Here is a 16,941-nt window from a genome sequence, read left to right on the forward strand (position 1 = left end):
GACTTAATGAGTTTGAGGTGTGTATTATCTGTAGAAATAAGGCAGATAAATATAAAATCCAGTGTGTTGGACTTAATGAGTTTGAGGTGTGTATTATCTGTAGAAATAAGGTAGATAAATATAAAATCCTGTGTTAGACTCAATGAGTTTGAGGAGTGTATTATCTGTAGAAATAAGGCAGATAAATATAAAATCCAGTGTGTTGAACTTAATGAGTTTGAGGTGTGTATTATCTGTAGAAATAAGGCAGATAAATATAAAATCCAGTGTGTTGAACTCAATGAGTTTGAGGTGTGTATTATCTGTAGAAATAAGGCAGATAAATATAAATCTTGTGTGTTGGACTTAATGAGTTTGATGTGTGTATTATCTGTAGAAATAAGGCAGATAAATATAAAATCCTGTGTTAGACTCAATGAGTTTGAGGTGTGTATTATCTGTAGAAATAAGGCAGATAAATATAAAATCCTGTGTGTTGGACTTAATGAGTTTGAGGTGTGTATTATCTGTAGAAATAAGGCAGATAAATATAAAATCCAGTGTGTTGGACTTAATGAGTTTGAGGTGTGTATTATCTGTAGAAATAAGGCAGATAAATATAAAATCCAGTGTGTTGGACTTAATGAGTTTGAGGTGTGTATTATCTGTAGAAATAAGGCAGATAAATATAAAATCCAGTGTGTGTTGGACTTAATGAGTTTGAGGTGTGTATTATCTGTAGATATAAGACAGATAAATATAAAATCCTGTGTTAGACTCAATGAGTTTGAGGTGTGTATTATCTGTAGAAATAAGGCAGATAAATATAAAATCCTGTGTGTTGGACTTAATGAGTTTGAGGTGTGTATTATCTGTAGAAATAAGGCAGATAAATATAAAATCCTGTGTGTTGGACTTAATGAGTTTGAGGTGTGTATTATCTGTAGAAATAAGGCAGATAAATATAAATCTTGTGTGTTGGACTTAATGAGTTTGATGTGTGTATTATCTGTAGAAATAAGGCAGATAAATATAAAATCCTGTGTTAGACTCAATGAGTTTGAGGAGTGTATTATCTGTAGAAATAAGGCAGATAAATATAAAATCCTGTGTGTTGAACTTAATGAGTTTGAGGTGTGTATTATCTGTAGAAATAAGGCAGATAAATATAAAATCCAGTGTGTTGGACTTAATGAGTTTGAGGTGTGTATCATCTGTAGAAATAAGGCAGATAAATATAAAATCCAGTGTGTTGGACTTAATGAGTTTGAGGTGTGTATTATCTGTAGAAATAAGGCAGATAAATATAAAATCCAGTGTGTTGGACTTAATGAGTTTGAGGTGTGTATTATCTGTAGATATAAGACAGATAAATATAAAATCCTGTGTTAGACTCAATGAGTTTGAGGTGTGTATTATCTGTAGAAATAAGGCAGATAAATATAAAATCCTGTGTGTTGGACTTAATGAGTTTGAGGTGTGTATTATCTGTAGAAATAAGGCAGATAAATATAAAATCCTGTGTGTTGGACTTAATGAGTTTGAGGTGTGTATTATCTGTAGAAATAAGGGAAATAAATATAAATCTTGTGTGTTGGACTTAATGAGTTTGAGGTGTGTATTATCTGTAGAAATAAGGTAGATAAATATAAAATCCTGTGTGTTGGACTTAATGAGTTTGAGGTGTGTATCATCTGTAGAAATAAGGCAGATAAATATAAAATCCTGTGTGTTAGACTTAATGAGTTTGGGTGTGTATTATCTGTAGAAATAAGGCAGATAAATATAAAATCCTGTGTTAGACTCAATGAGTTTGAGGAGTGTATTATCTGTAGAAATAAGGCAGATAAATATAAATCTTGTGTGTTGGACTTAATGAGTTTGAGGTGTGTATCATCTGTAGAAATAAGGCAGATAAATATAAAATCCAGTGTGTTGGACTTAATGAGTTTGAGGTGTGTATTATCTGTAGAAATAAGGCAGATAAATATAAAATCCAGTGTGTTGGACTTAATGAGTTTGAGGTGTGTATTATCTGTAGAAATAAGGTAGATAAATATAAAATCCTGTGTTAGACTCAATGAGTTTTAGGAGTGTATTATCTGTAGAAATAAGGCAGATAAACATAAAATCGAGTGTGTTGAACTTAATGAGTTTGAGGTGTGTATTATCTGTAGAAATAAGGCAGATAAATATAAAATCCAGTGTGTTGAACTCAATGAGTTTGAGGTGTGTATTATCTGTAGAAATAAGGCAGATAAATATAAATCTTGTGTGTTGGACTTAATGAGTTTGATGTGTGTATTATCTGTAGAAATAAGGCAGATAAATATAAAATCCTGTGTTAGACTCAATGAGTTTGAGGTGTGTATTATCTGTAGAAATAAGGCAGATAAATATAAAATCCTGTGTGTTGAACTTAATGAGTTTGAGGTGTGTATTATCTGTAGAAATAAGGCAGATAAATATAAAATCCAGTGTGTTGGACTTAATGAGTTTGAGGTGTGTATCATCTGTAGAAATAAGGCAGATAAATATAAAATCCAGTGTGTTGGACTTAATGAGTTTGAGGTGTGTATTATCTGTAGAAATAAGGCAGATAAATATAAAATCCAGTGTGTTGGACTTAATGAGTTTGAGGTGTGTATTATCTGTAGATATAAGACAGATAAATATAAAATCCTGTGTTAGACTCAATGAGTTTGAGGTGTGTATTATCTGTAGAAATAAGGCAGATAAATATAAAATCCTGTGTGTTGGACTTAATGAGTTTGAGGTGTGTATTATCTGTAGAAATAAGGCAGATAAATATAAAATCCTGTGTGTTGGACTTAATGAGTTTGAGGTGTGTATTATCTGTAGAAATAAGGGAAATAAATATAAATCTTGTGTGTTGGACTTAATGAGTTTGAGGTGTGTATTATCTGTAGAAATAAGGTAGATAAATATAAAATCCTGTGTGTTGGACTTAATGAGTTTGAGGTGTGTATCATCTGTAGAAATAAGGCAGATAAATATAAAATCCTGTGTGTTAGACTTAATGAGTTTGAGGTGTGTATTATCTGTAGAAATAAGGCAGATAAATATAAAATCCTGTGTTAGACTCAATGAGTTTGAGGAGTGTATTATCTGTAGAAATAAGGCAGATAAATATAAATCTTGTGTGTTGGACTTAATGAGTTTGAGGTGTGTATCATCTGTAGAAATAAGGCAGATAAATATAAAATCCAGTGTGTTGGACTTAATGAGTTTGAGGTGTGTATTATCTGTAGAAATAAGGCAGATAAATATAAAATCCAGTGTGTTGGACTTAATGAGTTTGAGGTGTGTATTATCTGTAGAAATAAGGTAGATAAATATAAAATCCTGTGTTAGACTCAATGAGTTTGAGGAGTGTATTATCTGTAGAAATAAGGCAGATAAATATAAAATCCAGTGTGTTGGACTTAATGAGTTTGAGGTGTGTATTATCTGTAGAAATAAGACAGATAAATATAAAATCCAGTGTGTTGGACTTAATGAGTTTGAGGTGTGTATTATCTGTAGAAATAAGGCAGATAAATATAAAATTCTGTGTTAGACTTAATGAGTTTGAGGTGTGTATTATCTGTAGAAATAAGGTAGATAAATATAAAATCCTGTGTGTTGGACTTAATGAGTTTGAGGTGTGTATTATCTGTAGAAATAAGGCAGATAAATATAAAATCCAGTGTGTTGGACTTAATGAGTTTGAGGTGTGTATTATCTGTAGAAATAAGGCAGATAAATATAAAATTCTGTGTGTTGGACTTCACGAGTTTGAGGTGTGTATTATCTGCAGAAATAAGGCAGATCAATATAAAATCCAGTGTGTTGGACTTAATGAGTTTGAGGTGTGTATTATCTGTAGAAATAAGGCAGATAAATATAAAATTCTGTGTTAGACTTAATGAGTTTGAGGTGTGTATTATCTGTAGAAATAAGGTAGATAAATATAAAATCCTGTGTGTTGGACTTAATGAGTTTGAGGTGTGTATTATCTGTAGAAATAAGGCAGATAAATATAAATCTTGTGTGTTGGACTTAATGAGTTTGAGGTGTGTAAAATCATAGACGAGGGTGGTACGTACTGAAGCAAAACCAGAAGATTCACAACCTTAAAATTCAATATTTTATTACAAATTACAAAATCTAAATATATAAATTAGTTTGATCTGTATACATCCGCATACAATATTAAAACAAAATATCAATAGTTACACAAAGAATTAACACATGTCCACTTATCTTCGATAATTAAATGTAAATCAATCATCAAATCACTTGATTTGATTATTAAAGTGGTTTGATTATTGACTAAATTTGATTACAAAAGGTAACTAGATCTCCTTTCTAATAATTACATCATTTACTGTGGTGTTAGACGTTTATTCAACAGTTATTAATTTTTTTATATTCAACAATTTAATCACTGAATAACAGGTTTGAAAATTTGACAGGTTTAGGGGCCCAAAATGGTCAAACCATACATAGTTCCAAACGGGACACGTCACTTGATTAGTCATAATTTTAATGCGTTCGCAATATGGCAGTTCTGGATGAGTCAAGATAATTCAATGAAAACGAAACATATTTTATTATCTAAACATTTATGCAGTTATTTTGTCAGGTCGACTTATTTTCTAGATTAACTATCTCGCTATGTGATGGCAGATACATGCCACTATATCTTTATATGTTTCACTTTTAACTAGAACAATTTTTGAGAAAATACATACGTTATAACGTGAATCAGGAGCAAAATCACTCTAATTTTAATAATATTTCATTCCTATGATAGGAACACGTTTCTAAATTTTAAGTTTAACTTAATTAATTTCACAGTATTTAAGCAATGACAGTTGTTTCACACATCATGTAACAATTTTTTTCAAAGTGCGTTGATATGTACCATATTAACGCAAAATGAAATAATATAATGTTTTTCAAAGTGCGTTGAACCTGCACCATATTTAACACAGGTTGAAATAATTTTTCAAAGTGCGGTAAGTTTTCAAAGCGGATTGTAACAACATTCATAATAGACAGCAATTCTGAACAGAGCATTCCATAAAAATTACGACTATTATATATTTTAATTACGGTCCAACATTGAATGGGCAAGTCATATGGCTATATACATTGAAAAGCACTCCTTCAGCAGAATCAATACTGGATGTCTAGTATGTGTCATATTCAGGTGGCAGTAGATTTTAGTCTTATAAATATAAAGCACTAATTCAACTGAAGAATTTGAAAGTCTTCCATCGAAAGTATCCAAATGTTTTTTAATGTAACTTTTTCATATTTAATCCATAAAAGAACGAAAAGTGCACCTTCATTTTGTTTTCTGTATGTTTGTGTTTGAAAAAACTTTGAAAAAACAATGAAAGGATTTGGACACAACGAACTTTGATATGATATACAATAATGTCATTTTTAACCTAAATGACTTTCACTTCATGGACGTTAAGACAGCTCAATTTATTATTGTAGGATTTCCAATGGACACTTGTACTGCCTTTAAAATCACATTGTTTATATCACAATTTTGTAATCATCACTTCCTCACAATGACAATCTCTGGGATGGACATCCGGCTCTCAATTGGTACGTCATATAATCATTCCAACAGTAGACTGACAGGTGTAGTTGATTGGTTTAATTATCATCCATAGCAGACTGATAGACATTGCTGATTGGTTGAATTATTACCTAAAGTAGACTGACAGGCGTTGCTGATTGGTTGAATTATTACCAACAGCAGACTGACAGGCGTTGCTGATTGGTTGAATTATTACCTAAAGTAGACTGACAGGCGTTGCTGATTGGTTGAATTATTACCAACAGCAGACTGACAGGCGTTGCTGATTGGTTGAATTATTACCTACAGCAGACTGACAGGCGTTGCTGATTGGTTGAATTATTACCTACAGCAGACTGACAGACGTTGCTGATTGGTTGAATTATTACCTACAGCAGACTGACAGACGTTGCTGATTGGTTGAATTATTACCAACAGTAGACTGACAGGCATAGTTGATTGGTTGAATTATTACCTACAGCAGACTGACAGGCGTAGTTGATTGGTTGAATTATTACCTACAGCAGACTGACAGGCGTTGCTGATTGGTTGAATTATTACCTACAGCAGACTGACAGACGTTGCTGATTGGTTGAATTATTACCAACAGTAGACTGACAGGCATAGTTGATTGGTTGAATTATTACCTACAGCAGACTAACAGGCATAGTATCACAGTTTGCTGCTAGTTGTTGGTTTGTTCAATTCCACCACAATCTTTCCTAAATTCTTCTTGGTGTACATATACTGGAAAACATGTATAAAAAAAAATATGGAGAGGTTTAAAAAATATAGAAATGTCTGTTACATATGAATTATATATGATACTGGAACAAGATGCATCGGTGATTTACTCAATAATATGGGAAATTAATGTGATGGAAGGCTTATGGGTAACTGTATCCCCCCACCCAACTTCCATCCCATTTCATGACTAGAAGCATAAAAACAGGGAAACTGCCAATTCAGTTATCAGATAATCTATTTCACAAATAATCACACATTTGCATTTAGAATTGAAGCAGTACATTAATTCCAATTCTTTTTATAAAACAAAATATCACATTTACTCAAACTTTAATCAATAACATCTTTTTCACCATCTAATCAGGAGGAGTAGAGTTTTGCATGATAAAATAAAATTACCATGGGAACTGAATTACCATATACAGAGTTATATTTTAATACTGTAGTAGATATGAGTGATTGACATGAATGATATAGTAATAGTCCACAGTACATGTATTTAAGACAAGTGACTTTCTATCATACTGGTGAGTGATAAGGCTTGTAATCGGAATACTCACGGTGCAACTTCTGTCTTCTATACATCAAATGACACAAATCAAACTTGGAAGAAAAAGCAAAACTATTTACCTCTACTGCATCCGCTATTTTCTCCAGACCAACAAATGGACCCGCAGCAGTTGAGCTTCCATTATCTATACTGCTTTGGAGAGATCCCTGACTGTACAGTTCAGACAACATTGTGGCAGACTTCATCCAATCCTTCTCAAAATGCGGTAGGAAAAATCCTCTAACACACGCTGACTTCTGAAGCAACTAAAAACAAAAGAGGGCAATATCAATATCTTCTTCTTCTAACCTTTTTGAAATATTTCATCATCTCCAACAATTTACAATTTAAAGTTATTCTGAATAATACAATTAATTGCATAGTTCCTTCAGTAACACTTGTGAAACAAAATTTGCCATATTATGTATACCGAGAATCATGCTTCATTTGATTCAGGAACAATAAATCTCAACAGGTACCGGGTCAATTCTTGATTTTTTTTTATCAGTACCTTAGATGATAGAACCAAGATAATTTTGTTGATTGATACAGGCTCAAATTCCTCGAAACAATAGTGAAAAGTCAAAAATGAAGCTTTTCTCTTTATTTTTTTTTCAATTTAGTCAGTTAGTGGCTTTAGTTTGTTTTGAGAAATTGGAGCCAGATCAACGGTCAGTTTGTATATAAATAGTGCAGGTTAACCTGTAGCTCCTGTTACAAGTTGAGCAGAAGTGTGGACAAGGTACGGTACAGAAGGACAGATTGGTAAGTCAACGATTACAACCTCAACAGTTCCTGTGCCATCTATTCATTGCCTGTTTTGGTGATAATTTGTTGTGAAGGTATTCCTTGTACTTTGACTCTACTACCAACTGATTAACATTTATCTCCAAAGAACCTAAATAAAAACCTTATTTCGTTATGTTGAATTTATACACTTTGTCATAAATCAAGGGTTTACCCAAAAATGTATTGAAAGTTGACTATACCACAAATGAAGACTTTTCTGACTGATATTGGACTTTGAAGGTTTTACCTTGATAGATACATGTATTGACCTTTGAACCCATCCCACATGACGTCCTTACCCTGACAGGAAGTGAGACCATTGTCCTTGATGGAGTGAAGCCCAAGTCTGACTCGTACCCGGATATAAACCCAATAACAATGAGGCGACCTCCAATATTCAGGCTGTCAAATAGAAAAAACATCCCAATGATCAAAGATAAAGAACATATTCACTCTATAATCTAATGAGAGATAAAAACAGTTCTTTTCATTATACATTTGGATCCACTGTTCAGGACCACGTAATTTAAACCATTTGAATCGATCACTATTAGCATTCCTTACTTATCCTTAAATATTGGTACAAACAAAAATCTTACCTGTTCAAACAGGTATCAAACGTTTCCCCTCCTACTGACTCGTACACCACATCGACTCCTCTCTGGAGATGTATATGATAAGTTAACCATTTCCCATTTTAAATTGTTGTATTAAATGAAATGTTTTTGCACAGTAACTTTATCTTACAGTACATTGATAAGATTAGGTGATGAAAACTAGTCATATTTCTTATTGACAAAATACAACAGGGCAAAGATAAATTATATGAAATACATCATAACATGTAGTGATGATATCATAAAGATAAATTATATGTAATACAACATAACATGTAGTGATGATATCATAAAGATAAATTATATGTAATACATCATAACATGTAGTGATGATATCATAAAGATAAATTATATGTAATACATCATAACATGTAGTGATGATATCATAAAGATATAAATTATATGAAATACATCATAACATGTAGTGATGATATCATAAAGATAAATTATATGTAATACATCATAACATGTAGTGATGATATCATAAAGATAAATTATATGTAATACATCATAACATGTAGTGATGATATCATAAAGATAAATTATATGTAATACATCATAACATGTAGTGATGATATCATAAAGATAAATTATATGTAATACATCATAACATGTAGTGATGATATCATAAAGATAAATTATATGTAATACATCATAACATGTAGTGATGCTATCATAAAGATAAATTACATGTAATACATCATAACATGTAGTGATGATATCATAAAGATAAATTACATGTAATACATCATAACATGTAGTGATGATATCATAAAGATAAATTATATGTAATACATCATAACATGTAGTGATGATATCATAAAGATAAATTATATGTAATACATCATAACATGTAGTGATGATATCATAAAGATAAATTATATGTAATACATAATAACATGTAGTGATGATATCATAAAGATAAATTACATGTAATACATCATAACACGTAGTGATGATATCATAAAGATAAATTATATGTAATACAACATAACATGTAGTGATGATATCATAAAGATAAATTATATGTAATACATCATAACATGTAGTGATGATATCATAAAGATAAATTACATGTAATACATCATAACACATGTAGTGATGATATCATAAAGATAAAATTATATGTAATACATCATAACATGTAGTGATGCTATCATAAAGATAAATTATATGTAATACATCATAACATGTAGTGATGATATCATAAAGATAAATTATATGTAATACAACATAACATGTAGTGATGATATCATAAAGATAAATTACATGTAATACATCATAACATGTAGTGATGATATCATAAAGATAAATTACATGTAATACATCATAACATGTAGTGATGATATCATAAAGATAAATTACATGTAATACATCATAACATGTAGTGATGATATCATAAAGATAAATTACATGTAATACAACATAACATGTAGTGATGATATCATAAAGATAAATTATATGTAATACATCATAACATGTAGTGATGATTATATAAAGATAAATTATATGTAATACATCATAACATGTAGTGATGATATCATAAAGATAAATTACATGTAATACATCATAACATGTAGTGATGATATCATAAAGATAAATTATATGTAATACATCATAACATGTAGTGATGCTATCATAAAGATAAATTATATGTAATACAACATAACATGTAGTGATGATATCATAAAGATAAATTACATGTAATACAACATAACATGTAGTGATGATATCATAAAGATAAATTATATGTAATACATCATAACATGTAGTGATGATATCATAAAGATAAATTATATGTAATACATCATAACATGTAGTGATGATATCATAAAGATAAATTATATGAAATACATCATAACATGTAGTGATGATATCATAAAGATAAATTATATGTAATACATCATAACATGTAGTGATGATATCATAAAGATAAATTATATGTAATACATCATAACATGTAGTGATGATATCATAAAGATAAATTATATGTAATACATCATAACATGTAGTGATGATATCATAAAGATAAATTACATGTAATACATCATAACATGTAGTGATGATATCATAAAGATAAATTATATGTAATACATCATAACATGTAGTGATGATATCATAAAGATAAATTATATGTAATACATCATAACATGTAGTGATGATATAATAAAGATAAATTATATGTAATACAACATAACATGTAGTGATGATATCATAAAGATAAATTACATGTAATACATCATAATATGTAGTGATGATATCATAAAGATAAATTATATGTAATACAACATAACATGTAGTGATGATATCATAAAGATAAATTATATGTAATACATCATAACATGTAGTGATGATATCATAAAGATAAATTACATGTAATACAACATAACATGTAGTGACAACATCATAAAGATAAATTATATGTAATACATCATAACATGTAGTGATGATATCATAAAGATAAATTATATGTAATACAACATAACATGTAGTGATGATATCATAAAGATAAATTACATGTAATACATCATAACATGTAGTGATGATATCATAAAGATAAATTACATGTAATACATCATAACATGTAGTGATGATATCATAAAGATAAATTATATGTAATACATCATAACATGTAGTGATGATATCATAAAGATAAATTACATGTAATACATCATAACATGTAGTGATGATATCATAAAGATAAATTACATGTAATACATCATAACATGTAGTGATGATATCATAAAGATAAATTATATGTAATACAACATAACATGTAGTGATGATATCATAAAGATAAATTACATGTAATACATCATAACATGTAGTGATGATATCATAAAGATAAATTATATGTAATACATCATAACATGTAGTGATGATATCATAAAGATAAATTATATGTAATACATCATAACATGTAGTAATGATATCATAAAGATAAATTACATGTAATACATCATAACATGTAGTGATGATATCATAAAGATAAATTATATGTAATACATCATAACATGTAGTGATGATATCATAAAGATAAATTACATGTAATACATCATAACATGTAGTGATGATATCATAAAGATAAATTATATGTAATACATCATAACATGTAGTGATGATATCATAAAGATAAATTACATGTAATACATCATAACATGTAGTGATGATATCATAAAGATAAATTATATGTAATACATCATAACATGTAGTGATGATATCATAAAGATAAATTACATGTAATACATCATAACATGTAGTGATGATATCATAAAGATAAATTATATGTAATACATCATAACATGTAGTGATGATATCATAAAGATAAATTACATGTAATACATCATAATATGTAGTGATGATATCATAAAGATAAATTATATGTAATACATCATAACATGTAGTGATGATATCATAACTCCATAAATAATATGGTACACTAACAGGCAGAGCAACAGTAACTTTCCTTATACAATTAGATTTGGAATTACAAATTATAAATCTGTTTGAAGAGTAGTTTTACGATAATCAGTATAAATGTATATTAAATGTTACCTTGTATTCTGTCTTTAAAACATTTCTCAAATCTTCTTTTTTGTAGTTAACAGGTCGGTCACATCCTAATTTCTGTATAAAAACAAGTTTGTATGACTTTTTTTACTCATAGCACTCAAAAATATCAGAATCATATCCAAAAATAAGATCCATATCCATAACTGTTTGATTTTTCTTAAGTTATTGTCAAAATCATCAATGTCTGTTTTTGTCATTTCAGTGCACAGAATGCTTAAGTTATTCCCTATAGAATACATAAGAAAATAACTGTTTAATGTATTCATCCCTTTAGACATATCTAGAACTAACCATTATTATGAAAGGAGTAGATATGATAGGACCAGTATTTGGCCTAAATTTTTCAGGCCGAAAAAAAAAACTCTGATCCCCATCAATTTCATATCAATAAATACTCTCATACTTGCCATTCATCAAAACATAATTTTTATAACCATGCACACGATGTGTCCCACCTATGACGTCATCAAATTGATGATTTTCCTCTTCTCGCCAAATTTTGCTAGAAATTCATCATCTTTAGGTTAGAAAAGGCTTGAATGGATTTGGCCGCCACCTTGGAGCAACTTTACATTTTGCACGGATATGCATAAATACACGATACACAACGTGTGAAAATCTCTTTCTGCTCCACGAAGGTGGCCACATTCATTTTTAGAGAAAACCACTCAAAAAGTATGATTTTTCAAGGATTTTTGTGAAAAATGGCGGGAAACTGCATGTTGATGACGTCATAGTGAACATAATTGGCACATGCGGGATATTTTCGAGATGTAATGTGTTAGCAAATGTATTCAGCTGTTATATGGCAAAATATGTTGTTCTTTACTGGAGAATTAATTTTGAGGCCATATTCGAGTCTTAACGTACCTTCTCCTTTAAGGGGTGACTGAGTTAAAGGATACAACTTAAGACACACTACAAAAAAGTTTTTCCATGTATAATTTCATACAAATGAGACGATATCAAGGAGAGATGCTATACAACCACAGGAATATTTATATACAAAATTACTGAATAATAATTATCACTGTTACAGTAATAACATTTTACAGATTTTTTTATCAACAATTAATCTTTAAAGATGCTCCACCGCCGACAGAGCATAAATGATATTCATCATTTGAACAATAATTGGAGTTTAATCGTGTATATTTATACCTAATTAACACAAAAAAATAATATAGAATAATTTATTTCGTCTTGCGTGCCTGCGCAATCAGTTCTTCATTCCATATAGGATATAGTGCCACAGAATTTTTTCGGGATGCAATTAATTATTTTTCATATTTTTCATATTTTTAACTTGAAATAAAATTAGAAGCTAAAACTTCTCAATGGTTGTCATGGTGTAAAGTAAGTAAGTTTTGTAAGTGAAGAAATGATAGTGAAAAAATATCATTTGTCAGCGGTGGAGCATCTTTAATACTGAACACAACTTTATTTACATTTACTTTTTAACACTGAACATACCTTGAGAAATTCTACTTTTTCCTCTGTAGAACATGTTCCAATGACATGACAGCCAGCCTTCTTTGCCAATTGCACCTATGAAAAAATGTAATTTTCATTAACTTATTGGTAGAACCATATGTGGTTTTATGTTTCAAAATAGATTAAAGTAAGAAATTACTGTCAGTACATTAAAATAACAGTTTATTTATAAAATATTCCTCCATTTCAATGTACTCTCCCCTCAAAGAAAACTCAAATTTGGGTATTCATCTGCTATATCTACTCATGACAGCAGTTTGCTAAGCTTGCCCATTTTGTAAAAGTTAAAAAAGAAACTGAAGCAGACAGATTGATTGCTGACCCCCAGACCTTCCCAATTCTTGAAGGATATCTATCAACATTGGTCACAGGTGATCCCCAAAGCCTTGTTCTGCTACAGATCTATTATAATGTCTGTTTAGTATTTTCGGGATTATAAGTCACTCTGGAGTCTAAGCCGCAAAGCTCTTTTTAACTTACAGCAAACTGTCCTGTTCCACCAGCAGCAGCTGTTAACATGAAAAGAGGATAATTCAGTAACACATGAACGTCAATAAATAATATATCTGTCTGAAATATTGACTAAATATAATAATACTGACTACATTGTACTGTCTTCCTAGTCAAAACTTTAGTATGGACTCAAAAAAAGTTTCAAACCTGATGAAAATCTTTTAAAACTGTGTGCAAGTTGAAGTGTGCTATTTCAAAAACAGAATGAATACCAAAATAAAATCACATAGATGTATGAAATAAAGAATATATCACAAACCAGTCACTAAAACAGTCTCTCCTTTCTTTAAATTTCCAAACTGAAAAATAAAAGTTAGTTAATGAAACAAAGCAAAACTTTAAAACTTTTAACATATAATATACATGTACATACACATGGTTAAATATACTATAGAGAAAACACACTAGCCTATATTTATCAATTCTTCTGTAAAAATAGTATCTGTCGTTTTTATTAATTGTTACATCATGTTTCTTGTGAGCATTACTTATACTTTTTAGTTTTAAGAGTAAATAATGTGATTTTTGTGTACAATCAATACTTACCCTCAACAACTGATAACTATGTATTATGTTAATAATGAATATAGTCATTCAGCTGAGCATACCCACACTCCTGATCCACACAATTGAATAGTTTTTAGTAGGTTCTAGTGTTTTACCTTTTCCAAAGCCACTGCTGCAGTTGGTCCACTAAGCTGGAATGGTAGGAATTCAGGCGAGGCTGCGGGAATTTTGGTCAAAAGTTTTGCTGGAACTCGCTGTTATCAAAGATATAAGAAAATCTTGTAATGAATTTTTGTTGTCTATAAGTCTGTAAGATGCATTTTGTAAAATATGATAATTAACTGAATCTTTGAATTTTGTAGGTTAATAAAATGATATCAATTTTACACTGATGTAACGATATGTAGATGCATTAATACTATAAGGTATATGGTTAAGTTCAATACCATAAGTTTATATTAATCAAAAATTATTTTCAAAAATTTATTTATTTCAATAGATTCATAAACCATAAAATGATATATTTTATGAAGTTTACCACATAGTCAGCAAAGCTTCCATTTCTACAATACATGACTGCTTGTCCTGGAGAAATATTGACCCCTGACCCCACGCTCACCACTTCGCCAAGGCCCTGTATAAACGAAAATAGAATCTTAGTAACATTGAGTGTCTGTCTAATACCCATCACTTCTGAAATTAAAACAGCTTAAGTAGGTTTACATATCATTGACAATTACTTTCTTAATTTTAATTTTGTGGTCCAACAGATTATTTAGGACCAGCTCAGATGACATCTTATCTCACTGTAAATGTCTCACCTCCATCCCACAGACAAATGGCGCCTTCATAGATGGATCATATCTCCCAGCAGTTAAATTGATGTCTGATGCATTGATACCTACATATCTACAAGAAAAAATATTTATTCAATAAATTACAGTTCACTCTCTATACACTGTCATCTTTTGAACAAGGAAGGAAATGGTGTAAAAATCTTAGCTATGAGCTAATTTTGTGATGTACATTGCCTAAAATGAGTATATATTAAACTAAGAGTACTTTTCAATTTGGACAATGTAGTTTACTGCCAGTAATATATTATTAGAACAAAAATCACTTTGTCAGAATAAAATATTGTTATTTGGCAGTAATAAGAGCGAAGCTCTGTCCTGGTAACATGTACATAAGCAAAAGTACATCAATGACTTGCAGGCATGGATGGCTAAAAAAATTTCGTACTTCCGGTTTTACCTGCGTTGCTCCGGTACTGCTCTCCCAAGTAAATATATATTTAATTAATGCAAATTCATAACAGGAGAAATGAAACATTTTTTTTAATATTATTTTTTTTTAAAATAATAATAATATCAATTTGAAAATTAAAAGCTATGATATGTAGTCAAAATATCCTCCAAGCGAAGATGAGCACAAGGAATCATGACGTCACATCACGTCAACAAATGGCGTGAAATCATAGGATTCAGGCCTTGCATGGGCACAGAGAAATCCAAATCTTTGAGTTCGTTTCTTTGGGTTTATGCTAGACAATTATATCATATAGTTCTATAGTTTGAACTACGTCTTTTTATTTCTAAATTATTTCTTCAACATGAAATAGAAAATAAAATACACAAGTAGAGCTTCGCTCTTCCCATGCCGTGCATGATTCATATTATGGTAATAGCATATAGGTAAAAGATGATAACGATACAAATTGTATACATTCAAACCTTGTTAATGTTTGATAGGTTCAAACCTTGTTAATGTTTGATAGGTTCAAACCTTGTTAATGTTTGATAGGTTCACCGTTTGATAGGTTCACCGTTGTGTCATATGACATGAAGCTGGGACAGAAAAGATTAATGGTCTGAGGGGCAACAAAACACAATAAGTTCTTAAAGTTTTAAGAGTTTCAGATGACAAGAACATAAATCAATGTTAAAAACTGATCATTTTAACTGTAATTTAAACTTTGATTTGATAAGTTAAAATGAACTTTGGGCTTCAGATCCCTTGTATCCTGTGTTCTATAAATTGACCTTTGACATTCACCCTCTGAATGTACATGTACTATTAAGTACGAGAAGAAGAAAATATCCCTCTAGAAAATGAGCATACTCAAAGATTTAAGTACAAGCATCCATCAGAATGTTAGAGGTGATATACTGTCTGAAGAGATTTCACTAAAGATGTCTCACAACTTCATGATTTGTGAGAAGTTGATAGGCCTAGCGCTGTCTAATTTAGAAAATAAACAATTCATTTAAATGTCACTCCATTATTCTTACCTATTCTTGACAAGAACCTCCCCGGGATTTAAATCTTTTAGAGGAGCTTCGACGATTTTCGTTATTTCTCTGAATTTTGGACTAATTTGAGTAGCTATCAGCCTTCTGACAGTTCTTGGTACTTGCCCGGCCATTTTTCACACCTTTTGTAATTATCTGCCCCTACTTCCGGTATGACGCTTACAGCATATCAAATATTTTATGAATGTCTTTCCGAATAAATATCAAAATAAAAGAAGCGATTACTCATTTTATTTTCCTTTTCTTTTAGTGTATGTA

At 30.2% G+C, this 16,941-nt stretch overlaps 1 protein-coding gene across 2 annotated transcripts; it reads right to left on the minus strand.

The window, feature by feature from the left end:
* Positions 1-4,115: 4,115 nt before the first annotated feature.
* LOC138329043 (prostaglandin reductase-3-like) lies at positions 4,116-16,816 on the minus strand. 2 transcript variants are annotated; one of them, XM_069275752.1, is made up of 13 exons: positions 16,663-16,816; positions 15,193-15,280; positions 14,910-15,005; positions 14,527-14,625; positions 14,124-14,163; positions 13,832-13,860; positions 13,331-13,405; positions 11,840-11,911; positions 8,267-8,328; positions 7,967-8,069; positions 6,959-7,144; positions 6,229-6,328; positions 4,116-6,099 (listed from the first exon to the last, which is right to left on the minus strand). In XM_069275752.1, the coding sequence occupies exons 1-12, from the start codon at positions 16,794-16,796 to the stop codon at positions 6,254-6,256; spliced, it is 1,059 nt and encodes a 352-aa protein (XP_069131853.1). In that variant the 5' UTR covers positions 16,797-16,816; the 3' UTR covers positions 4,116-6,099; positions 6,229-6,253. The 2 variants fall into 2 exon arrangements, with proteins under 2 accessions (XP_069131853.1, XP_069131852.1); XM_069275751.1 differs by having other exon boundaries at positions 4,116-6,328.
* Positions 16,817-16,941: the final 125 nt, after the last annotated feature.

Source organism: Argopecten irradians, chromosome 8 (genome assembly GCF_041381155.1).
Source record: "Argopecten irradians isolate NY chromosome 8, Ai_NY, whole genome shotgun sequence".
In the NCBI taxonomy this organism is placed as follows: domain Eukaryota; kingdom Metazoa; phylum Mollusca; class Bivalvia; order Pectinida; family Pectinidae; genus Argopecten; species Argopecten irradians.